The sequence below is a fragment of the Pectinophora gossypiella genome, chromosome 9, assembly GCF_024362695.1.
Source record: "Pectinophora gossypiella chromosome 9, ilPecGoss1.1, whole genome shotgun sequence".
NCBI classification, from domain to species: domain Eukaryota; kingdom Metazoa; phylum Arthropoda; class Insecta; order Lepidoptera; family Gelechiidae; genus Pectinophora; species Pectinophora gossypiella.
This window is the reverse complement of record NC_065412.1, coordinates 12,458,988-12,485,961: the sequence shown is the minus strand read 5'-3', so window position 1 is coordinate 12,485,961 and position 26,974 is coordinate 12,458,988. Positions and strand designations below refer to the sequence as shown.

Here is a 26,974-nt window from a genome sequence, read left to right as displayed (position 1 = left end):
ATTGAAAAACTTATCTTTATTCGTTAGGTACTAACATAGTTACACTTTGAATCATATTTTTTACGTAAGTAAATATAGTTTTTGCCGAACGTCTCATCCACCTAAAACTATTGTAGAGAGAAATCTAGAAAACTACTCTAGAGGTTCTTAAAAAAATATTAAATACAATTTCGTTAATTTAGCTGTTTAATATTGGTTTGCAGACGGTTTTGCCTGAGGAACCATAATATCAAATCTTTCCTAAAATAGCATATTCAAATATGATAATGTAACTTCTTGTGTTGAATAAACAATAAAGGAACAACAAAATTTAGTAACTTGGTCGAATTTATTTTCTTAGTCCTAAAATAATTTTACACTAAAAGGTGAATCCTGCTTAATAGGTTTCCAATTTTATTCTAAACCAAGGCTAAACCTAACGAAGATAAGCTCCAGATTGCTTTTTAAACAGTTTATTTTTATCGTTGGACTTTTTTTTCCAACACCAAACAAAGTAGTTAGTGACCGTTAATAGATTTTCTTTTTCCAATAATTTTTTTTTTTTCAAGCCTTGGCACAGACGACGTAAACTTTATCCGTTATTTAAAGACAAAAATAAAAGAACAAGTTATAAATAAATTTATATTGAATATAATATCATTATTAAATATTATATATATTAATTGGGTAGTTTCCTAAGTCAAAGATAAATTACGGAATTCTGATTACTAAATAAAGAAAAATCTGAATGTGATAAAAACGTTTTCTTTTTTCTTTTTAAGTAATTTATTAATGAATTTTATGAAAGAAACATGTATTGTAATAATAAGAGTAACATTTTGTTACGTTTTTCTATGACGTCACAGGTTGCTTTTTCATACACGTTCCATAGTAATTTCGTGGTTTCCCGTCTAGTAAAAAGTAACTGATTTGACTAGCTGGAAACTACCCTATTATGATAAAATTATAAAGTAGAATACCTAACTTAATTTAATATTATTTTCTTCAAACATACTTTACAATATTTTCTATAATTTATCTAAAGAAGTATATATGCCGGTCGTTTAATGCTTGCGCTACCCTGATGAATACTTTTTGTGGTGGGTCGTCCCCTAACAACATGCTATGAAACGCCAGTGATGACTCCTGGAAATTATATCATATTTAAAAAAAAAAAACACAGCAAGCAGTGGCCCCGATTCCTGCAGACACCTCCTAATTTTACTTTAAGTTATACCTGTCATTTTCTTATTCGCCGAAAAGGAAAGGGACGGATGATTGACAGCTCTTAATTTTAAGAAGAATGAGTAAATGAATGAATAACCCGGGCGAATCAAAAAGGTATCTCGCTGGTATGCAAACCGTTTGACGTGTGCTGTCAACTTAATTCTGTCGGGTTATTGGCCAATGTAAAATTTTTAGACGGTTGTTTTAGATTTGTGCTTAAAATTGACGTGTGTTCCATAAATTTTATGCTTGTAGATTACCTGTCCCTTTCCTTTTCGGTGGATAAGAAAATGACAGATATAACTTAAAATAAAATAAGATGATATTTACAGGAATTAGCACCAATATAAGGATAAAAGTTATAAATATTTATGTCCTAAAGCATAATACATATTTTACTTTTTTATATTTTGTATAATTTAGTTATCTACCTAAACTTCATACATTGCAAATGTTGTGTGCACCTATAACTGGCTTATGTAACAGTCTAATTCCTGATGTAACATTTCTTTATTTAATGTTGTATTCTTTATTTTTGTTTATATGTATAAGCTGTTGGTGTACCTTTTTATAAATAAATAAATAACACAAAAACCACAACCCCTAAAAAATATTTATTTTCGCCGCTCAAGATGTTTCTAATTTTAAATGATACAAAAATCTACCCCTACAACAGCAAAAATCATCATAATCGGACGTGTCTCTGGTAAGTTAGAAGTGAAACCGTTCATTGACCCCACTAGTCAGCACACCTTCGATATTAATTTGTAGGTTATGGCCGCAGGTGATCGGGTCTTTTTTAAGGCAATAGGTACCAGAAAATCGAAATAGTGTACAATTGACATACCCTGTTAACTGTGAGGCTTCTTCGTCGTATCATCCATAGTACAGATTCAGTACAAGGTGGAATAGGCAAGGATCCTTGATAGCACACGTACTCCTTGAACGGTGGACTAAATACACTCAGTGGCATAGGCTTCATACTGACAGACCACTTTTTACACTTCTGTGCAGAATTTATTATCGTTCTCAGACCAGCTTGAGTTTCAGAGTCGAACTGAAAATAATTATAAAAATAAAATACTTGATACTTTAGTTAAAAGAATAAGGAATAATACTATGTACTACGTTTAAAAAACACCTCTAATTATGTCAACGTAAGAGATCAGAGAAGTATTCAAGGGGAAAAAGGCCGAGAGGAGTTGACAAGAGATTTACTAAAAGCGTGATTTTTTAAAAATGCCTCAACTATTTAATAAGTATTTGGCACTTTTGGTGACTCGATGCGTGTTTTTTTAAACTGTTTTAAATTAATTTGTATCCCATGAACTAAAACTCATCCATAATACATACATAAACTGACGCCTATTTCCCACCGGGGTAAGCAGAGACTATAGAATTCCATTCGCTTCGATCTTCTTCTTCCGCTTCCTCCACATTCATCAATCGCTTCATACACGCACGTACTAAACCTTTTCTAAGAACATCTCCAGTTTGGTCAATGTAAGTCCTTCTAGGTCTTCCTCTGCCAGCTCTACCATCAACTTTCGCTTTATATACCGCTTTCGCAATAACGATCCGAAATAACGAGGCACTTTTAAAAAAAATACTTTGCACCTTGAATGTGAAATAGCTTTATCTGATCTCCCTGTAACTCCATCCAGGACACACCCTGGACCCTCCATCCAAAAATATCATTCTTACCGTGTATCTCCTAAAGCGTGAGTGCGAACGAGACACAGGCCGCGCTATCTCTCTTTTACTCCTCAGCGACTTACGGACATTTAAGACTAAAGACTCAAAGGGGGTGAGGTCAACGGCCGATACGAATTGGTGCGAGGCGGAGAATTACCATTTTATATTGTAGTATTATTCTTTATTCTATGCCCGGGGTGTTAATTAGTATTTACTTCATGATTCTATTAAACCGTAAATCTTTCAGGCATTTTTTCCTCCGTAATCATGGCACTTGCAACAGTGTCGAAATATCGGGTGTCTCATATCCCTACTTTAAACGCGGTCTTCTTCTTCTATCGTGTGGGTTGTGAGGTGAATTACCAACCTCATCAACCCTGGTGTCAGGGTTACTATTGAGCCGCCAAAGGCCCCTGATATGACTCATATAACGACTACGTACGCGGTAAGAACCCGGTTATTATGTGTTTTAATTACTTATATGTTTTATTGGGTTAAGAATCGAGGAGTTTCTCAATTCACAGTTAAACAATCAAAGAGATCAAAGATTTTCATGGATTCACTTGAAACTGCGCAGCTGCGAAACAAAGGGGTTAAATATTGTCTCCTCTTTCTAACTTGTCTATTCACATAATTTGGGAATTGTTTGAGGTTTTCCAATTAACCTTGAAACTTGCGCAGTCAATAGGACGTTTAGAGTCATTTCAGTCGACCCAAAAGGAAGGCGAAATACTAAATACTTACTTCAATAATAGGTACAATTTATAATTAAATTATTATTATTTAAAAGAATTACTTTAATAAGAAACCTAATTGATTAGATTACCTATAAGAAACGAATCGAATAGGTATGTTCTTCCAATGAACAAAGCAATCTCTTAAATATAACAATTTGGAATGTAGACTGACTAAAATTTATATTCTTACATAACATAAAATCACGCTAGTATCCCTGGAGGGGTAGGCAAGGACTTATAGATATCGTACATTTGCATCAGACTAATGTTGCCTATAGATAGACCAATATTGATAGTTCATTTGGATAAATACTATCGTTATGTACAGCAATTCTGTCGACAGTATCCTAGCAGTAATAGTAGTAGTAGCCTTGAAATAAGCAGAAGTAATACTATCAATAGTAGTAGTCTTACAATTAAAACACATAATAACGGGTTCTTACCGCATTTAAAGCAGGGATTGTTTTTTTGTTAATGCGGTTATTATCTACCTACTCCACTCCAATCTTAATTAAAGCAGGGATATTGAGACTCCCGATATTTCGACACTGTTGCAAGTGCCATGATCACGGGATGACTACTAACGACAACATTTTCATGGATAACAGTGTGTTAGACTACACAACAAGCAACAGTATCTCAGACGGCATTGGCTACTTAGCGAGGACTGAACCCACCTTATAAATATTAACGACGCCAAGAAACGCTAAAGGGTCCTTGGGCGAATTGGCAACAGCTTCTTCGAAAGAGCCGTATTCAGCAGAGACGTGGAGGGCTTGGGTTTCCATTGGATAGTGTAAAGTTGCTATGGTGTGCTCTGAAGGCCAGTAAACGACTAGGGAATGGAACAAATATCTTCGACTGTGAGCTGCGCCGCCGTATACTGCCGGCGTTCTATCCCTTGGCCAATTGCCTGTCAGGATGACTGAAACAATATAAATAAGTACTTAATATGAATATTTAGTTACTTATCTATGTGACAAACACAGTGTTAAAAAATATTTTGCTTCGGATCTTCTTCTTCGAAGCGGTAGTAACGGCGTCGGTTTATGAAATGACGATACATAGTTTTAAACATTTCGCATGGATAAGGGACTCAGTGGTCTTAAAAAGAACTATGTGGGGTCAAGTCCCGTCCGACTTAGAATTTTTTCAATTTAATTTTCTCTTTGTGAACGTAATAAGTAATAGAATTGTAGGATTTTTTTTATTTAAATTGTTTTAAATACTGTGTGTGTTACAATTGTGGTTGAATGCAATGTATTTGTTTTTGTATTTTTAATTTGTGTTCAATAAAGTATTTCCAATAATTTATAGGTATTCTCGTGTTTCTTAAGAGTTTATTCGTAACGCGGCATATTTATAAATAAAACTGTTATCCTAGGGAAACCATTGGCATAAGTAAATCTTTTACTGGACACTAATAAATAACAGAGCATAACCGACAAAACGACAGAAAGTACCTACGTTCCTTATATCTACAAAGTGAAAACATCTTTTGACAGATTCTATCACACACTGTACATAGCTATAAAAAAGTAGAAAAGTGAAATTTATTTCCAAATACATACCTACTTATCTTAATCAATAGGTACCTTACCTTACCGATACCCTTCAATATATTCAAGAATTCTCTTCTAAGCTTTCGGCCCAAGGTAAGGGAAGTAAATACATTCTAAACATACTTACCTACTGCCCTTAATCCCGTTCAAATTCGTAATCGTGAGAGGTAGCAAAGCCAAGAATAACATATTACAATTTCAAAGCAAAATAATTGAAAGTAATATATTGAAAAAGTGTGATTGAATGGGGTGACAAAATTAAAGGATCATCAAATACGTGTCATGTATTCACGTGTTTTTAATTATGGTGCTCAATTCGTATCAATTTCAGGAGAGTTGACACCCTATGGTGCACAACACAACATTTGACAATGATGATCAAATACCCCTTAAAAATAAACAGTTAAAAGTCTGATGGGCTTACCCCGATACCGACCCCGCCGGCGTGGTCAACGATTTCCCACATTCAGTGCTTATTACTATCGACGCGCTAGGGTCCATTAATTCTTTCAAATATTATTGTCCTCTAAGACGACGCCCTGGGCTAAAGTTCGCGCGCAACCCTCAGGCTTGTTGTGTCAAATTTTGTATCGGGTGAGAGCCCTCAGCGTTCCCCGTGTGTCCGGCCAAGTAGTTAAAATACATTTGCGGCAAATCTACAATCTTCTTTTTCTCTCGTGTGGGTTGTGAAATGGATTACCAACCCCCATTAACCCTGGTGTCAGGGTTACTATTCAACCGGTAAAGGCCCCTGACATTGCTCAAGTAACGACTGCTAACTTGCATCAGCATGTAGTAACCGGGACTTAACGTGCCTTTCAAAACACGGATCATCTTACTTTCGGACAATCTGGTGATCAGCCTGTAATTTACTAACCAAACTAGGGATCACAAAGTGATCTATATCTGAATCTACAATCAGAATCAGAATCAGAATCAGAATCAGAATCAGAATCATTTATTCAACGTAATTATCATGGATAAACTTGTTGAAGGTCAATGTAACATTTTTGAATTTACGTCATTTCGCAAGGTGTTATGGCTGAGGAGAAGAAATGACAAGAAACTGCAACAGCAACACATCTTTTAAAAACCAATGAGGATATACATTACAAGTTATTTAATAACTAGAGGAACACATTCAATACCAGACATTTTTATCATTTAGGTAGTCATTAATCTTATAATAAGCTTTTTTACATAAAGTAAGCTTCACGTGAGCTTTAAATTTATTTTCTGACAAATTTAAAATATTATCTGGTATTTTATTGTAAAAACGTATACATAACCCCAAAAAAGATGAATTTAACTTACTTAATCTAGAATTTTGAATAGCAATTTTATGTTTATTTCTTGTATTGTAAGTATGCCTTTCACAGTTTCTCGGAAGGAGAGATAAGTTTTTACGTACATACATAATGTTTTCATATATATATTGACTTGCGACCGTCAGTATATTTATTTCTTTAAACAGCTCCCTCAAAGAGTCCCGACAACGCAGCTTATAAATAGCGCGAACTGCTCTTTTTTGAATGATGAAAATAGTTTCTACATCAGCGGCTCGACCCCACAGCAAAATACCGTAAGACATTATGCTGTGGAAGTAGCTGAAGTAGACAAGTCTAGCAGTGGGTACATCTGTGAGTTGTCGGATCCTTCTGACGGCATATGCTGCTGAACTTAGCTTGCCCGCTAGTGATACAATATGTGGGCCCCATTGAAGTTTTGAATCTACAGTAATTCCTAAGAAAACTGTGTGTTCAACAAAATCTAGTTTCTCGTCGTTAATTTTAATGTTATTATTTACTTTCTTTACGTTTGGTAGAACAAATTTAATACACTTCGTTTTCTTAGCATTTAGAACTAGGTTATTTACTGTAAACCAACTTAGAACCTGCGACACAGCGCTGTTTGCTTCGTCAAATTCCTCTAACTTTCTGTCGATTTTAAATATAAGAGAAGTGTCATCCGCGAACAGCACAATGTCAGCTTGGTTCTGTACTACATAAGGTAAATCATTTATGTACACTAAAAAAAGAAACGGACCCAAAATGGATCCTTGAGGAACTCCCATTTGAACATGAGAGCCCGAAGAAGTTGTACTATTGATTTGTACCTTTTGTATCCTACCACCTAGATATGAATTTAACAAACTGAGAGCTCCATTATTTAGTCCATAGTGCCTCAATTTCAAAAGCAAGGTCTCGTGATCCACGCAGTCGAACGCCTTAGACAAGTCACAGAATACTCCTACGGCATTCTGCGACTTCTCCCAAGCATCGAAAATGTGTCGAACAAATGTCACACTCGCGTCTGTTGTAGACCGACCCTTAGTAAAACCAAACTGCTGGCTGTGGAGTAAGTTATTTAAATTAAAATGACATAGCAGTTGGTCGAGAATAATTTTCTCGAAAATTTTACTAAGTACTGGTAGAATAGAAACCGGTCTATAATTCGTGGGGTCTGATTTTGTGCCCGATTTAAAAAGAGGTATAACTTTACTGATTTTCATTAAATTTGGAAAAGTGCCATTTTCAACACTCATATTAAAAATGTAAGCTAGATATGGTGCTAAGATATCAATAACAGAGCTCATCAATTTGACAGACAATCCCCATAAATCTTTCGAGGTTTTAAGTTTCAGCTGTTTGAATACTTTAACAATACTACTCGGATCAACGCGTTTAAAATCAAATAATTTAGTGCAAGCAGTAACATTACTTTTTAATAATATATCAGCTTGAACAGGAGAGGACCTGAGAGATTCTGTAGTTTTTACAGGGATGTTCGTGAAGAATTTATCAAAAACTTCAGTTACATCTTTATCTTGTTTTACTAACCCAGTGCCCGATTCTATATTGTATTCTAATTCACGCGGTTTAGAAGCCTTTGTTTCACTATTTATTACTTGCCAAACTGCCTTTATTTTATTATCCGCGGTCTTTATTTTACTACTAATATGCATCTGTTTGGCTGTATAACACACTCTTCGAAATATTTTAGAATAATTTTTGACGTAGCTTTTGAAACTATCAGCGTGTGTATACGTTTTTTCCTCATATAAAGAATAAAGGGTATTTCTACTTTTGCGAATGCCTACGGTAGCCCAGTCACTGAACTTGAATGATTGACTGTTGGTAACTACCTTTTGAGGAAAATTATTTTCAAATTCTTTATGGATAATAGTGAAGAAATCCCTGTAAAAATCGTCAGGATTGTCTGTATCAAAGTTTGGACAAGGTAAGTTACTAATAAGACTATTTCGATATTTCTCTATCCGATTATCAGTGATGGGTCGAGTACTAAATTTAATTTTTTGCACATTTTTAAGTACTGGAAAACTAACCAACTGTCCACTGTGATCAGACTTAAAACAGTTAAGGATACTGTTATCTTGGAAATCACAATTGCAAAAAATGTTATCTAAACATGAGGCAGTTGTTTCTGTAATTCTAGTTGGCTCCATAAATATATTAACAAGGTTAAAAGATGTAAACAAACTTAGAAATCTAGTTGTAATTGAATCTACTTCATATAAATCAACGTTAAAATCTCCACACACTATAATGGATTTATTACTTTTGGATATGACCTTCAGTACATTTTCCATCACTGATTCAAAAACTGTGAAGTTAGCACTGTATGGGGGTCTGTATACGGCCACAACAATATGTTTCTCTGTTTCTATACATGAAATCTCCATAGTGCCCTCTATCGAAAGTCCAGTAATATCTTTGCGTTCTTTATATTTTAAACTATTTCTGATAAAAATAAGGGAGCCACCACGTATTTTGATCTTTCGACAGAAAGCGCTAGCCAAATGATAATTTTCAAAACCGAATAACAATTCATAATCCTTAAACCAATGCTCAGTAATACATAAAATGTCAATAAAAAATGTCTCTAAAAATAATTCTATGTCCAATTCTTTGCCAGAGAAGCCTTGAATATTTTGGTGAACTAGTTTTAATATTCCAAGCTTCTCTTTTGTCTTATTGTCTAGTTTAAAGATGAAGTACCATTCGTGGTACATGGCTGACTACCGTCAATAAAAGGTTTTGTACTGTAGAAGACAGTACAGTCAATAAGTTTACTGCCTGGTCTGGCAGAAATGTCTGTAATATAAAAAACTAGTACTGAACATATTTTTTTTTTAAAGTACTTAGATAGATATATTCTATCTGTCGTTATTAAACAATTTTGAATAAACTTATTCAAATCTAAATAAATAATATTACTGTGATGACAGGTTCTGTTGTAAAGGTGTTGGTTGAGAGAAAATATATAATTATTTTCCTCACTAGCTAATGAATTTGAGTATGGAAACGAACAAATAATTAAGTTTCCACACTCAACAGTCATTAGCGACCTATGATACTTAGTTAACTGCTGTTTTGTGAGCCCTGTACTATTGCCTACTAAAAGAATAACGGTAGTGTTCGCATCATATTTACACTGGAACAGTTTTGTGATGATTTGTGAATATGACGCGCCAGGCATGCACACATTAATAATGTCATGATCAAAAGAGTTTTTTAAAAGTGGTCCTAAACCTATGCCTATATCGTCCGAGAACACAACAGTCTTTTTCGTTAGACGCGGGACAAAGTCTTTCTGAGGCGCGACGTTGTCCGGCAATATGTCACGTCATAAAAAAAACACAAAAAGAAGCGGATTGATGGGCTATCCAGAGCTTATCTAGCTAATAGGTATCTACCGGACACTTTTTGCTGAACAATAAAAATATTTTCGTTCTCGTTTACAAATGGCCTTCTAACCAAAGTAGTGACTAATTGAATTTTAACAAGCGACCTTTTACTGTGTCACGAAAATATTTTCCAAAATGGCCTTCATAGCTTGCATTCCAACAACACGACAAGGTCGAAGGTCATCTCATAAAAATGGGATAGAATCACTTGCGAGAACATACACAACTTTCCTAATCTCAGGACCGTAAAGGACGGGAAATCTCGGCATACATATTAATTCCCGTGACTTATTTACTGGGTCGACCCCATTTCGGTGCAAACGGAATATTTTCTGTAAAGGTTTTTTTATAAAGTGAATACTAAGTGAAAACTGCTTATAAATTCAGTGGTTATACGTAACGAAAGGTTGTTTTTATGTTCTAGATTTTAATTATAACTAGTGATTCGGCTTCGTTTTGCCTGGGTTCGTGCCCAGGGAAAAATGATCTTTACCATACAGTATACTTATAGATACTAAAGTTATACGATTAGGCTGTTACACAATCAAATTCTTACAAGAAAATTACATCTATCAAATTCACAGTAAAGTGTAATTCTAGCCGTCAAGATAGAAATCGAGTTATATCAACAACATCCTGATAAAAAACAGTAAAAACCGTGTTAGTGGTTGTCGAGATTAGCTGGAATGTACAGTCATGAGCAACAATTCTGTACCCACTTTAGAACCCTGTCGCAATAACATATATTTGATAATTAGTGAGACTTACAGTTTAATTTGTCAAAAAAGTTAATGTAACATAGTACCAAAGACAGAGGCCGTAAAGAGTGCAAACTTGAACATTTAAGCTTAAGAACCTTAGGACCATAGAATAAACGATAAGTACCTAATACTATAAATAAAGGAGGAAATTGAGGAGCTCGGTGGCGCAGCGGTAAACGCGCTCGGTCTGCGATTGTTGAAGTTAAGCAACTTTCGCAAAGGCCGGTCATAGGATGGGTGACCACAAAAAAAAAACAGTTTTCATCTCGAGCTCCTCCGTGCTTCGGAAGGCATGTTAAGCCATTGGTCCCGGCTGCATTAGCAGTCGTTAAAATCCATCAATCCGCACTGGGCCCGCGTGATGGTTTAAGGCCCGATCTCCCTATCCATCCATAGGGAAGGCACGTGCCCCAGCAGTGGGGACGTTATGGGCTGATGATGATGATGATGACTATAAATAAAACGGGTACTCTCGGCCCCGCTATAATTCGTATCGGACGTTGAGCTAGATTTACCTTGTCTCCTTTGAGTCTTACATAACATAAACAAACTATATACGTCCTCCTGATAGGCATATACCTCCCGTCAATCAATTGGAGGAGATATGGAGCATGCTCCACCAAGCTGCTTCATTCAAATTCAAAATTCAAAAATATCTTTATTCAGTAGGTAACATAGTTACACTTTGAATCGTCAATTTTTACATAACGAACGTCTCATCCGCCTAATCCATTGCGGGTTGGTGGTGTTTTTTATAGCTAACAGCAAGGACTGACAGTTTAACGAATCATCTTACTCTTTCGGACAATCAGGTGGTTCAAGCGTACAAGGTCTTTTACCAAAAAAGTTCTGTCTCACATAGTGATTTTGAGAAACATGTCCCTAAATGGGAATCTAACCCAGACCTTCTGATACGAATCTAACGCTAAACCTCTGTGGCTGTTATGCCCTTATATGAATTACGGAAGTATTTGTACCTTTATTTGTGTAACACACTTGTTTACAAGAAAGACAATGTCATCATGTTGGGATTAGGTTACACAAGGTTATACTCATGAACGGGATATCCATTCTTATATGTATAAACTTGTAAGAGCACCGCGGCTTGTAACTTTACTCCAAACAAACATTGCCTCCATAACTCAGAAACTATTCAAACATTATAAGGAATATAACAGTACGGAAGTAAGGGAGAATTTGGCAAGGTCAGACGTATGACACTTTGAAAGTGTTTTACAATAAATCATTATCCCTTAGCGAATATTCTGCTTTCATTCCAGGGTTGGCTTACCGAGAGACGGCATTCAAATTCAAATTCAAAAATATCTTTATTCAATAGGTAACATAGTTACACTTTGAATCGTCAATTACATAACGAACGTCTCATCTGCCTAAAACTACTGCAGCTTCTCACAACCTATATAGCCATTTATAATATAAGTTTGAAACATACTGCATTTATTTAGGGTACCACCTAATAAGGATAAAACTAGAAGCTCAAATGTACGCTGTACGCGGCAGTTCTGTTGCGTGTTCCTATGATTTATTTATTTATTTAAGATACACCATCAGTATTATACATAAAAAATACATAAGTACTTACAAATAAAATGCAATGGACAATGACCGTATGTTATACCATCACAGGCGTATACAACATTCAAATAAAAAAATCAAACAAATAATAAAACAAAATGTACACTTGTTTGAGGTAACTTAAAGTTAGAAGTGAAATAGTAACAATGTTGGATAAAAACTCATCATCATCATCAATTTAAGAGCCACGCTCTTGTCGGTGTAGCATTTTCCATTCCAGTCTATCAAAGGCCAATTCCTTGACTTCCCTATAAGACACGACGTTAACCTTTTCTTTAATCTGTTCCATGTAAGCTCATGGGATAAAAACTATAGAAAGTAAAATTATAGACAAATTAAAGATAAATTTTGACAGTTCTCCAGTGAAAATTCGTGATAAATTGCTATAAAACGTGGACCAATGAGGAGTGTATCCCGTCCGATAGATGAGTTACGAAAAATAAAAGCAGCCAGTTGAAAAAAGCAGTTTTGATTGAATTCTTTCCGATCTTTAGGTAATAAATATACCACTTTAGTTCTGCGGTTAAACGCTGCGAGAAAGGTTACTATAAAGTAAAAATATAACTAAAACAATATGTTTGTTTACTCAACTAGTATGGGGAACTGTCAAAATTTAAGAACACTCAACAATAAGCGACACCTGATGGGAGAAATAGATAGTTTTTATCCTCATCATGATCAGCCTATTAACGTCCCCACTGCTGGGGCACGGGCCTTCCCTATGAATGGATAGGGAGATCGGGCCTTAAACCATCACGCGGGCCCAGTGCGGATTGATGGTTATTAACGACTGCTAATGCAGCCGGGACCAATGGCTTAACGTGCCTTCCGAAGCACGGAGGAGCTCGAGATAAAAACTTTTTTTTGTGGTTACCCATCCTATGACCGGTCTTTGCGAAAGTTGCTTAACTTCAACAATCGCAGACCGAGCGCATTTACCGCTGCGCCACCGAGCTCCTCATTAGGTGTATTTTTTTATTTTTTTTTAATTACTATCTCACATCAAAAAGAAGTAAGCACTTAACATCGGACTAAAGTCGGTTTTTTGGAACTCTGTTCATCGTTACACTAAGTTCTTCACTAACTAAAACAAATATGTTTGTTTACTCAAATAGTGTGGGGAACTATCAAAATTTAAAAACACCCAACAGTAAGAGAAATAGGCAGTTTTTATCCTTATCAGTAAGTAAGTGTCAGAACGTGTAGTGCAATAAGTGGGCATCTATTTCTACTATATTTCTTAATTAGGATAGTAGGATAGAATTTATTTCCCACTTATGTCTTCCTTCATAATACTCCGAGTGCCAATATATGACGAATTATTTCTCATTATGTTTCTTCTTCTTATCGTGTGGGTTGTGAGGTAGAATACCAACCTCATCAACCATGGTGTTAGGGTTATTACTGAGCCGCCACAGGCCCCTGACATGACTCATGTAACACCTACATACTTACATCAATAAGTAGCAACCGGGATCAACGGCTCAACGTGCCTTCCGAAGCACGGATCATCTTACTTTCGGACAATCTGGTGATCAGCCTGTAATGTCCTAACCAAACTAGAGATCACAAAGTGATTTTTGTGATAATATGTCCCCACCGCGTTTCGAACCTGGGGCCTCCGGATCGTGAGCGGAACGCTCAACCACTGGATCACGGAGACCGTTGATTATGTTTCAATCACCGGAAATTGAACATTTGAGAGGGCTCTCAGGCAAGTAGTTTTAATTCAATACCAAATGAGATACTTTAGAGGTTCCTCTTCGGTCGACTCTTCGATTGTTTTTGAAACAATTCATGAATCTGGAGGAAACAAGAGAAGCGTGTCAGGATCGAAGCAAATGAAATTCCATAGTCTCTGCATATCCCGGTGGGAAATAGGCGTGAGTTAATATATGTATGTGGCTTCATTCGGCCGTATAGTGAATGCCAAAGGTAGCTCAGGTACCTGCCGATGACGATTGTCCATCGATAGAATTGGAGAGGACTGTTTAATTAATCAAATGGGTGTCACAGAAATCACCCGAGGTTTGACATCCTGAATGATTAATGACAGGTTTGTAATTTATCGTTATCATTAATCAATACAAAGATGTCAAATTACGAATGGCCGCAATGACGACCTTTCAAAATATGATGAACTAGATGTCTATTCGGGCGATGGGTTGATAACCTATCACCGTACAGCACGATACAAATATACTTTATTGTACCAAAAGAACTTCAGGACCCCGATTGAGGATTTCTTTAGTTCAGCGCTTATCGCTATCGACTAACTGGGACTGATTAGTTCTTTCTAACCCTAGCACACGACGGCGAAGTTCTCTTGCGACCCAGAACACTCAGGGTTGTTGTATTCAATTTTGTAAGAAAGAAACGTTTATGAAGTAAAAATTTATTATACCGGGTGAGAGCCCTCAGTGCTTCCTATTTTTCCGGCCAAGTAAATCTACAATAAGTCACGTCCAGACAAAAAGAAAACAGTTAAGTACTTAAAACTTATTATTGTGGATAAGTACATAGCAATTGGTTTACTTTTATTTCAGACGATATCATTCAGCCAACCATAAGTAAAAGGAAATATACATAAACTGCCTATATACGTCCCACTGCTGGGCACAGGACTCCCCTCAATCAACCGTATGGAGCATACTCCACCACGCTGCTCCACTACGGGTTGGTGGAGGTGTTTTTACGGCTAATAGCCGGGACCAACGGCTTAACGTGCCCTCCGAAGCACGGAATCATCTTACTTTTTCGGATAATCAGGTGATTCAAGCCTGAAAAGTCCTTACCAAACAAAGGACAGTGTCACAAAGTGATTTCGACAATGTCCCCATCGGGAATCGAACCCGGACCTCCAGATCGTGAGCCTAACGCTCTAACCACTAGACCACGGAGGCTGTTAAAGGAAATTACATCAACAAATTAAAAATGACTCATAGTTAATATTCTTTGATGACTCTTATACAAAAGAAACGATGATTCTTAATATTGAAACAAAACGACTTTTGATTTGCTAGCTCGAGCATGCGGATATAACTTCCATCGAAATATTAGAAGATCGATAAGCAACTTAATTAAGTCTCAACAAAATTACTTTTGAAACACCAACAATTTTCCTTAGCAATTTCTGACGTACATTTAATCTCGTAAAGAAAGAAAAAAATGTCACAATTGAGAAAAATTCCATCTATTTGAAAAATACTTAGTAATAATACAATGTAAATTGTTACGTACTGGTAATTATTTTATTCTTATTCTTTTTAGCCGTTAAATTATTTTTATTAATTTAGGTCCTGACTATAATAAGTAACAGTTGATTTTTTTATATTGATAAAAATAAGAAACATTCAAAAAGAATGAATTTTGATTTTATTTTATTTTGCTTTTTATTTCGAATTTTTTTGAGTGAATTTAGTTCTGTGCCATAAAGTATATTTGATTGATTGATTGAATTTTAAGTTTACGCGGTTATTATCATAATTAAAGCACATAGTAACGGGTTCTTACCGCGTTTAAATGGAATATCGGGAGTCTCATATCTCCATTTAAACGCGGTAAGAACCCGTTACTATGTGCTTTATTATGATTGATTGAACATTATGTTGATGGGTATTAATGGTAAAGTTGGAAGAGGAAGGTCTGTACATACTGTGATCAGGACATTTTAAAGGCCAGGTCAAGAGTACTCTAAGCCGTAGAGCATGCATTAAGACTGATTAATTTGTTTTTATTAGGTAGTTTGGACCGTAAACCAATGATTGTCGAATTTGTTTTCGAATTCATGTTTGGATCATAAATGATTATCACGTGTTCAGCGGAAGGAAAACATCGCGAGGAAACCCACATTTCCGAGCAATGCATTTACGGAGATATGTGACCTAAAACTGTATTGGGCTGGTTTTCCCTTCGCGGGTTGGAAGGTCAGACAGTCGCTTCTGTAAAAAACCGGACCTGTCAAATCTTTAGGTTAGATAAGCGGACCCCGTGAAAACACGGAATGAGGTAGTTCGGTCCGCAACCTGACTACTAGTAAGTATACATTGTTTTAAGTTTACGCGGTTATTATCATAATTAAAACACATAATAACGGGTTCTTACCGCGTTTAAATGGGGATATGACACTCCCGATATTTCGACACTGTTGCAAGTGCCATGATCACGGGATGACTGATGAGATTGGAGTGGAGTAGGTAGATCCATAATTTTCTACGGGCAGACATATCTGTCTACCCTCTTTCTTTGCCGCTTGTTTGCCATTTAAACGCGGTAAGAACCCGTTATTATGTGTTTTAATTACTAGTAAGTAGTTTTTTTTTTTTGTAACTAACACGCAGACTAAGACTTCAGAATATAAACATAATATGTTGCGTGGCTTCTTGCTTCTTAAACGGGGAACGCCGGTTCGAACCCCGGTACCGGACTTGCATCAATGAGTCATTATAATTTATCTTAAGTGCAGTTTTCACTATCACAGCTGGCTCGACCATTATAAACGGCTATACGGCTCACCACCTATCACGTTGGTCTAACAGAAAGCTTGGTGAGGCGGGGGTACTTTTTTTACATCTCGTGATGGATGTACGGTCACGAGTACTAATAATTATGTATAAATTCAAATTCAAAAATATATTTATTCAGTTGGTAACATAGTTACACTTTGAATCGTCAATTTTTACATAACGAACGTCTCATCCACCTAAAACTACTGCAGCTTCTCATCAAGAGTACTCTAAGCTCTATACACTTTGAAACCATGTCACATTAACTTTTTTGACAAATTAAACCATAAGTCTCATTAAATGTCAAATATGATAGTGCGACGGGGTTCTAAAGTGGCTACATGATATTGCTCATGATACCTCTGACCAATAATTAGTCGTGAGCTTATGTTGTGTAATTGTTATAAGGCACAATGCAGGTTTATGGACAGAGTTAAAAATTACTTTTTCGTAAAAAATTGTTAGAGTTTGTTAGTAACACAGGCATTCCGTCTAGTATGGACACCAGTCTCTCTCACAATAGAAACATGTACACTGTGAGTAGTACTAAGTTAAGTTTTTACTGTAATTGTGAGTGAGAAATAAACTTATTTTTTTTTTTTTTTAGTTTTTTGATATCTAAAACCGAATAAAAAGAATTTCATTTAACACTATATAGAATCCTTAATCGAACTCTACGTGACTAAACATATTTAATTTACCAAGTTATAAATCGACGAATTTCAATCAATTAGACGACAGATAGTGAATAATGATCGTAAGACCTCTACAGTTAAATATAGTAAGGAGTTTTTATTACAAGTAAAGAAAAAGAAATCTGTTTTATGTTTAATATAGGTAAATAGGTGCATATAATTTCGAGCATTACAAAATCACGACGCCGGAACACTCCTAAGTAGTCATTAGTAAGTAGCATTATCCATGCTACACCGACAAGAGCGTGGCTCTTTATGATAATGATGACATCAACTGAGCTTTTATTGTACTTGTCAGGGGCCTTTGGCGGCTCAATAATAACCTCTGGAGGCTGGTATTCCACCTCACAACCCACGCGATAAAAAGATGGAACTTACCGTTTCTTCCATTGTAGATAAGTGTCAAGTTGTTTGGAATCTCATTGTAGTTGACGAACAGAAGCTTCCTGGCCCCTCTTGTTTTGATGAGCCCTGCGATTGGTAAATCTACAGGTGACTGGCTTTGTCCCGCGCAGTCCGGAAAATTTTCATGCCATTTATGCTGGGCTGAAAGAAATGAAACATAACCTTAGAATCATCGTCTCCGTAGCGTTTCGCTTATTATCTAACATGAAGCTAATAGCTTTGCTGTATACTTGCACGGATGAGTTGTCAATTTATTTTAAGTGCCGTTTTCACTAACACGTTTAATTCGACCATTATAGACGGCGATACGGCTCACTATCACGTTAGTACAGAAAGCTTGGTGAGGTGTGTGTACTTAGTTAATGTTGCTATGGATGTATCTCTGACTACCCCATTTGCGTTATAGTCGTGAGCTTAGGTAATGTTATGAAGCTGTTGACCTTCCAACCCAAGATGATAACCAGCCCTATAACAGGTAAAGTCATTGCGTTCAAAAAAAAAACACCTTTCAAATAAAACAAACCAGAGATGAACGTGGGTTTAAGTATTTGACAGCAAAGCAAACCTCAGTCTAATTGTATGATAATTTTGTAAGGTATTAAAGGTAGCAAAATAGCTTAAAATAATAGGTACAAAAGTTAGTTTAGAACTTAATATTACGCTGAACAGAGTCCCATAAAACCGATTTTAGTCCGATGTTAAATGACCTACTTCTTTTTGATTTGAGATAGACATTTTAAATTATTTTTTACACCCAATGAGGATACAAACTGCCTATTTCTCCTATCAGGTGTTATAATGATTATTCTTAAATTTTCACAATTCCTCATACTATTAGAGTTAACGCACATATTGTTTTGGTTATATTTTTACACTACGACCCTCCGCGCAGCGTTTAACTGCAAAATAATAATGTTATATTTTAATACGAAGTGGTTTTTTGTGGTTAATGATCGCATTAATTTAATCGGACATCATTCGCGATAGTGTTATTATATCGGAATATTCAATAAACAAAGTGTAATCTATTTTCGCCAACAAGCCGCTTCATAACTCGAAAGTTTATGCGGACTTTTGAGTTAATTCGTTTGGTTTTCGGAGTAGGAGTCCGCTCCGAGGGTGGGGGCTTCCATCATTCATTGTCATTACCTTTCATCATTTCGTTAATAATCATCAAGAAAATAATAGGTACATAAGACATGGCTGTATGGGCATAGTCCCTTATGCCTTGCCTTTCGGGGAAAACCAAAACAACAAACAACCTCTTTGCTATCACAATACAAAATGTAAAAAATATACAACACAACTCTTACAATAAAAAATAAGTCATTTATATCTTTTGTTGCACTTAATATTTACGATTCATTCGTTTTAACGATAATGGAAAGTAATGAACTTTATATGATCAATCTGTCGGTGACCGCAGACTGAAACAATAATGCGGGTAGAATGTTCACAATCCGAGTGGAAAGTGCATTCGCCATATTGTGAAATTCATTTCATGCACAATATCAGCTCTTTATAATTATTTATCAGCTAAGGACTTGAATTTCATTGTCATTTAGGCTTTTAAACATTTACCAATTATAACTACTAATACCAATTTGAGATTTTTCTACTTTCAACTGTTGATATAATAGAAGATGCAACAGGCCTTTGTCCAGAAATAGGACACAATAGGCTAAAAAAACCTGTCATAGAATAGGTATAATACTATGTATAGAACAGTTAAGAAAGGTAGCTCGCTTTGGATATATTTGGTTGTATAAAATGAATATAAGGAGCGGGAAATTGTCGTTCTTACTACTCCATTTTGTTTCTATTGTTTTATAATAAAATATGTGGCCAGCTAGCTCAATTGTTACATCCCGTTTTCGCTAGATGGCGCTTGTCTGTGACAAACAGCGACTCTCCGCTTCCCACCAGCGACTGAGCTAGGTTTAACCTCACCACTCGTCGAATTTAGTTTAGTCTTCAATCGTATGGCGTTAGACGTCACACACACAGATGCGCGTGTACGATAAAGTCAATGTGTGGTGTCTGTGTAAAACGAGGTTTTTTGTATGAAGTGTCCCGTCTGTCCTAATAGTCTTTGTTTACTAAAAAAAACTGTAGAGGAGGTGGAATTTCTTCTCAGCTAGAATTGAATGATAGAACAAAGGGTTAAGAAAGCTACATTGAAACAGTTCATCTAAAAAAGCAATAATGCTATTTGACATTGTTTTAAGTTTACGCGGTTATTATCATAATTAAAGCACATAATAACGGGTTCTTACCGCGTTAAAATGGGGATATGAGTCTCATATCCCCACCCCGTAACCCGTTATTATGTGCTTTAATAATGCTATTTGACATTTGTTGTCATTTTTGTATATTATGTGCAAATATCAAATCACAATTTCGTTTTTTAGATAAATTAAGACCCACTGAAGAATATACATAATATTGCTTCTAATATTTACTCTGAAAAAGTGTTCTGTGATGATCTTACACACACATTGAAAATGAAAGGAATTAAATAGTGGTTATTTAAAAAAAAAACCACTTGTGTGGTGGTTTGATTCCGTGCTTCGGAGGGCACGTTAAGCCGTTGGTCCCGGCTATTAGCCATAAAAAAACACCTCCACCAACCCGCAGTGAAGCGGCGTGGTGGAGTATGCTCCATAGCCCTCCGGTTGATTGAGGGGAGGCCTGTGCCCAGCAGTGGGACGTATATAGGCTGTTTATGTATGTTTTATGTATTTAAAAAAAAAACCTTGTTCTAATTGCCACCCTGGTTTAATTAACAACATTTTTGTGACGAAAATCCGCAAGAAGTTGTTGACTAAGTATTTAAATTTTAAACAATCAACTTTTCGACTGTCGATACCGTTTCACAACTTGGCTTACAAATTATTGAATTGTTTAGCTAAGTTGCCAAAAAATGTCTTGATTGGTTTATAAATGTTGTATTCAATTTTATACCTTCTGTATTAGAACTGAGAGCACTTCTTACTGGCCCAGTCACGTATCTACTAGTAAATTCATACGACAGATTTTTTTTTCAATAAGTGTGTAATGTCTGCGATTGTTGAAGTTAAGCAACTTTCGCAAAGGCCGGTCATAGGATGGGTGACCACAAAAAAAAGAGTTTTCATCTCGAACTCCTCCGTGCTTCGGAAGGCACGTCAAGCAGTTGGTCCCGGCTGCATTAGCAGTCGTTAATAACCATCAATCCGCACTGGACCCACGTGATTGTTTAAGGCCCGATCTCCCTATCCATCCACAGGGAAGGTCTGTGCCGCAGCAGTTGGGACGTTAATGGGCTGATGATGAAGTGGGTAATGTAAAAGTAACTTACTATCAAAAGTCCAATCATCGCCTGGTTTTTCTTCTTGTTCTTCGCATTTTTCAGGTTCGCTAGGCTTCTCTGATTCAGTCCTGTCGGAATCACAAACGTTCCCTTCTTCAGATGACGATTCTTCTTCAACGTTTTCACACGGTGTTGTGTTGTTACTTATGATGGCTACAAAACAGAACGTTTACAAAAGAAGATTACAAGGTTAGGTACCATAGTTACCATAGAATGGTCGCGTTTGGGTGTCCGATTGTTTTAATTTATTTTGTTGGTCGCGTTTCGTGCGCTTTTAATACTTTGCCATGTTGAATCGTTTAAAAAGTCTATGGGCATAACACGTCAACAGACAATGACACTAAGAATCACGACTAACATTTTTTTCAAGAACATATAGTGCCCTGTGCCAAAGTTTTTCATGCAGATACTTTTCCTCGATTATGTAGATTGTGGGAAACTGCATAACTAAAAAATTATAACTCACGAACCTCGTCCACGCCACAAAAAGTACTAATGTAATATAAATACTAACGATCTTCAAGTTCAGGGTTGCCCAACTGATATTCGCGTCTTGATCTCACGAGAGCGGTATTCTGAAAAAATATGTATCTATTTGTTTATTTCAAGTAAGTACGACTGCTGCTTGTGCTGCTGTGAGCTGTACAAGAATTTCTTTTTGATAGTTATTTTCTTTTTACTGGACTTAAAAATTGGCTTCAGTATAAAACTTCTTCAATGTAGAACGCGTTCATCTGCTAATCTTCCCTGGCATGTCGTAATCACAGACTAAGGGAATGCGTCCTTTTTAACACGTTTCCGGCCAAGTAGTTAATGCTATCTGCGGTAAATCTACAATAAGTCACTATAGAAATCGAATTTAATGTGACCTGAAATCTGTGTGTCTGTTTGTGAAATCTGTCGACAATAGAGTTTGAGCTTAACTTATGTCGTATTGGGAGATTGTGGAGCTGACAGTCACATTTAGCTTAAAGTTTTACAGGAAGAAATGTATGAATTTATAGAAAAAAAAAACATATGTGACTTAGTCTTTTAGCGTGATTTTAGGCTCTCGCCTTCCGACGCTTAGTACCGGAACGTGTTAATTTGATGGACCATTATTATGCGTTCATTTTGCGATGGATGTACGTCTGGATATAGTTGTGAGCTTACGTTATGATATGAAGCTGCCGGTCCGGTTTTTACAGAAGAGTCCTTCCATCCCAAGGGGATAAACAACCCTATTACAGGTAAGATGTGATCGAAAAGATACTAGCATGACGGCTTAAAATAATAGGTACAAAAGTTAATTAACAGACTCCCAAAAAAACCGACTTTATTATGAGCGAAGCGCTAATCAGCTCACATGTCACTTTATGTAACTTAGGATTTCGTATCAAAAGTGCCTGCAAGACGACACGTCTTCTAATTACTTGTGACTATTGACTCTACCCACCCCATTAGGGATTATGGGGTGAGTTTATATGTGCGTATGTACTCACAATAAATGTTGGTTCCGTCACACTTAAATCTTCAAGTTGTAGAACTGGGAATCGAGTGGGAATATGAATAACCCACACTGTTTTTGGCTGAAATGTAACATAAGTATTCAAACAATTACTGAAATGAAGCACTACTTATCAGCATTTCCAAGAAAGGCGTCCGTCCTCCAGTGGTTGAGCGTTAGGCTCACGATCCGAAGGTCCCGGGTTCGAATCCCGGTGGGGACATGTCACAAAAATCACCATGTGTTTCCTAGTTTGGTTAGAACATTACAGGCTGATCACCTGATTGTCCGAAAGTAAGATGATCCGTGCTTCGGAAGGCACGTTAAGCCGTTGGTCCCGGTTACTACTTACTGATGTAAGGAAGTAGTAGTTAAATGAGTCATATCAGGGGCCTTTGGCGGCTCAATAATAACCTGATACCAGGGTTGATAAGGTTGGTAATCCTGGTGGATTCACAACCCATACGAGCAAGAGGCATTTCCAAGGTACTACCTGTATGACTAGTACCAGTGTGTGTGTGTGTGTGTGTGTGTGTGTGTGTGTGTGTGTGTGTGTGTGTGTGTGTGTGTGTGTGTGTGTGTGTGTGTGTGTGTGTGTGTGTGTGTGTGTGTGTGTGTGTGTGTGTGTGTGTGTGTGTGTGTGTGTGTGTGTGTGTGTGTGTGTGTGTGTGTGTGTGTGTGTGTGTGTGTGTGTGTGTGTGTGTGTGTGTGTGTGTGTGTGTGTGTGTGTGTGTGTGTGTGTGTGTGTGTGTGTGTGTGTGTGTGTGTGTGTGTGTGTGTGTGTGTGTGTGTGTGTGTGTGTGTGTGTGTGTGTGTGTGTGTGTGTGTGTGTGTGTGTGTGTGTGTGTGTGTGTGTGTGTGTGTGTGTGTGTGTGTGTGTGTGTGTGTGTGTGTGTGTGTGTGTGTGTGTGTGTGTGTGTGTGTGTGTGTGTGTGTGTGTGTGTGTGTGTGTGTGTGTGTGTGTGTGTGTGTGTGTGTGTGTGTGTGTGTGTGTGTGTGTGTGTGTGTGTGTGTGTGTGTGTGTGTGTGTGTGTGTGTGTGTGTGATTTACCTATATGAGAGATAGAATGAAAGTACAGTAACGAAAAAGATTTATGATGCGGCTGTAAGTGATAAAGTCGGAAGGCGAAGAAGGCCTAGGCGAATATACTGCGATCAAATGCAGAGTGTTCTGAAGAAAACAAACTCATTTAGCATAATGCTGAAATTGTTATCATAATTCACAGGCTCTTGGGATAATCACTACTGCGATGTTGATACGTTAAATTTGAAAGTGTGGGTGTTTATAAATACAAAAGCGGACCTTTGGAATAGAGTTAACAAAGTTAATGTAAATTATTGTAACATAAATTTAAAGTTGCGGCTGACTTCCGTTATTATAACGACCAGATCAGGAGTATAGAATAAACAAAAATACTGTGTATAGAACGGTAACTCTCCCCCTTACAGATTTACTACCACTGTAGATTGAACATCAGCGCTCAAAAAGTGGGACAAAAAGTACTGTTAATACAGCGACGTTGACAGTACTTTACCTCAGTGCGCGATTAGGCGCCGAACTGGCAACACGGGGAAGTGCGTGGTAAAAAATAGCAAAACTAGAAGCTCAAAGCGAAAAAAAAGGATAGAACATCATATTTCTAATAAGTAATGAGATTTTGCATGTTATCATAGTATAAACATTTTAATTATCGCAGTAAAACCTACCAAAATTATTATTTTAGTTTAAAATATACTTTCTTTCTTTCTAAAACAAATACTCCAATTCAAGTCGCAGTATAACTCGACCGTGTTACGAAGCACCACGCGCTAATATACGTAATAAGACGATGCGTGCTTTCTTAATTTGACACGATTGTATTTAATGTATATGTCGCAGGGATATGATAAAAACGGGGATTTGATCAATTCCCTAAGGGATTTGATAAACCTTTAAAATACCAAAGCAAAATTATTTTTGTCATTTCACTGAACTAATTTAGGGATTTGTTCAATTCACTAGATTTGTTTAGGGAAAAGATAAAATCGTGTTGTTATTTTAATATCTTCCGTGATCAAATCCCTTAGGAAATTGATCAAATCCCCGTTTTTATCATATCCCTGCGACATATATACCGCTGTGTACGAATGTATAGCTAAACAAGCGCCAAGTTTTCGCCGCATTTTTGTATCAAGCGCTGTATCTACGGTAGTAGTAAATCAATGTCAGCCCCGCGCCGCACATATTCGAAGGTCGGAACACGCGGCATTTAGAACGCAGCGCGCGATAGCCGTGCCGTGCAGACCCCGCTAACCTCTATGTATATTTTAACCCCTTACCTGGGCAAGCCTCTCCCGCACCTCGTTATCCAGTTGTTTCTGTGTATCATCAACATCATCAAACAATGTGTTCGTTCGACTACTGACCTGGTCTTGTGTTACTCCTAGAAAAAATAAATAAAATTATACATCAATAAGTTCCTAATTTAATTTCGTTCAATTGTACGTTCCTTGAACGAGATAATAATTTTCCCTAAAATATGCATTGGGTAGAAATTACCGTTTTCTTCCCGTTTTCTCAGCATTTTCCGGGAATTGAAATCCTAGATATTATTTCTACTAGGATTTCATTCCAAACTTTCATTCGCAAGTACAGATTTGCGATTAAGTGTTATACTTATTGGATGCCCAAGGTGGAAGTTAACAAAACTAATGTGAGTGAGATTGTGTCATACTTTACAAGCGACGTGACGTCTCGATTTTCTAGTGTCTACTGTTATTAATCAAAGGTCAATGATCCATGGTGTGTGTCCCTGAGATTTGAAATATCTACATAATATAATGTGAATATTCTGTGCTAATACTGTGTTAGATTTACGCATAGTCTTATTAAGCCTCCAAAATTATTAACAGATAGAAGTCATCTTCTATAGGCTAGCAATATACCATACTTGAATTCTTACTCGGCTTTTGCGGTGAACTTCGCAATAACAACAGTACTTTGTGTTAAAATAGAAACAGTGCCGAGGTTTTTCTTGCAGCTTCTTTTCCCCGGCTATACAGGTTGTGAGAAGCTGCAGTAGTTTTAGGCGGATGAGACGTTCGTTATGTAAAAATTGACGATTCAAAGTGTAACTATGTTACCTACTGAATAAAGATATTTTTGAATTTGAATAGTAATTTTATTGCTCCGACTTCACATTCAAAGGAGAATGAGCATTTTGGTACCGGCTCTAACACCTACCTAGATTTTTTGACGCGACTTATTGTAGATTTGCCGTAAATGGCATCAAATACTTGGTCGGATAACTGGAGAGCGCTGAGGGCTCTCACCCGGTATAAAATTTAAGACAACAGGCCTGAAGGTGCCCAGTTGGACGCGAACCTCGGCTCAGGGCTCATCTGAGAGAATTATATTTGAAAGAGTTCATCGACCCTAGGGGGTCGATAGCGATAAACGCCGAATGAGGAAAATCCATTAATGAGGTCAAACGCAAACCTAATTTGAATAAAAAATATATTAAAATACTGAAGGTCCTTACCATTTTTTGCACTGACTCGTAGGCAAATTATTAGTATGTACCATAAAGCCGCCTTTTTCACCACATTACCACCATATAATATCATTCAAAACAAACATTAACAAAATCTTTTACAAATCACGAAGTTCTTACAAGTCATCAAGTAATTAATTTACTTTTTATTTTATCCACTGCAAAAGTAACAAAATAATTAATCATTTAAATTCAAAATTATGAACAAAAGGCTCCTAAAGTGACGTTTTGTAACCTCAAAATATGTATAGCATATATCTTGAGCAATGTCACTGTAAAGATTTGACGATTGCCCAAAAATAATATTCGAAAAATTGACATAATGAGATTCTCTTATCTAAATATTGAACTCCTTTTTAAGTCTAATTAAAGCTTAGCAGTTCATTATCATCGTCATTATTTAATTTTATTATTATTAGGTCTTAACATTTCTTTCTCATATTTTTAAGTCTTATAAAATAATCTTCTTCTAAAAAAAATAATATTAAAAAAAATGTATCTAAGTATGACTTTATATTAAACATTTATTGCACCAATCTGGATAGTCATTTGTTTTACACGATGATCATCTTATCCCGTGGTTCATCCAGTTGGACATAATTCCACCGTTGTACCACGGGTCATATAATCATAAATATAAAAAAAGAGTTGAACTATGGGTAATTTACTTCTCCGTAGTACAACCAGTTGGACGTCGCAGTTGTACCACGGGTCGGGAGGGAAAATATTTCTT

General features: G+C 36.5%; 1 protein-coding gene across 1 annotated transcript; it reads right to left on the bottom strand.

Annotated features, from left to right (window-relative positions):
• Positions 1-680: 680 nt before the first annotated feature.
• LOC126369668 (carbonic anhydrase 6-like) lies at positions 681-26,395 on the bottom strand. Its single transcript, XM_050014227.1, has 9 exons — positions 26,230-26,395; positions 25,028-25,131; positions 22,704-22,790; positions 21,737-21,797; positions 21,211-21,375; positions 17,844-18,011; positions 4,316-4,563; positions 2,054-2,263; positions 681-1,125 (listed from the first exon to the last, which is right to left on the bottom strand). Exons 1-9 carry the CDS (start codon positions 26,312-26,314, stop codon positions 1,015-1,017), a joined length of 1,239 nt encoding a protein of 412 aa, XP_049870184.1. The 5' UTR covers positions 26,315-26,395; the 3' UTR covers positions 681-1,014.
• Between the last annotated feature and the right edge of the window lie 579 nt (positions 26,396-26,974).

Excerpts from the sequence above, each read along its gene's own strand:
- LOC126369668 (XM_050014227.1), bottom strand. The coding sequence starts at position 26,314 with ATGATATTATATGGTGGTAATGTGGTGAAAAAGGCGGCTTTATGGTAC. Across the intron at positions 25,132-26,229 it reads ACGAGTCAGTGCAAAAAATG|GAGTAACACAAGACCAGGTC; the intron begins GTAAGGACCTTC and ends TATTTTTTCTAG. Across the intron at positions 18,012-21,210 it reads CGATGATTGGACTTTTGATA|CCCAGCATAAATGGCATGAA; the intron begins GTAAGTTACTTT and ends CATTTCTTTCAG.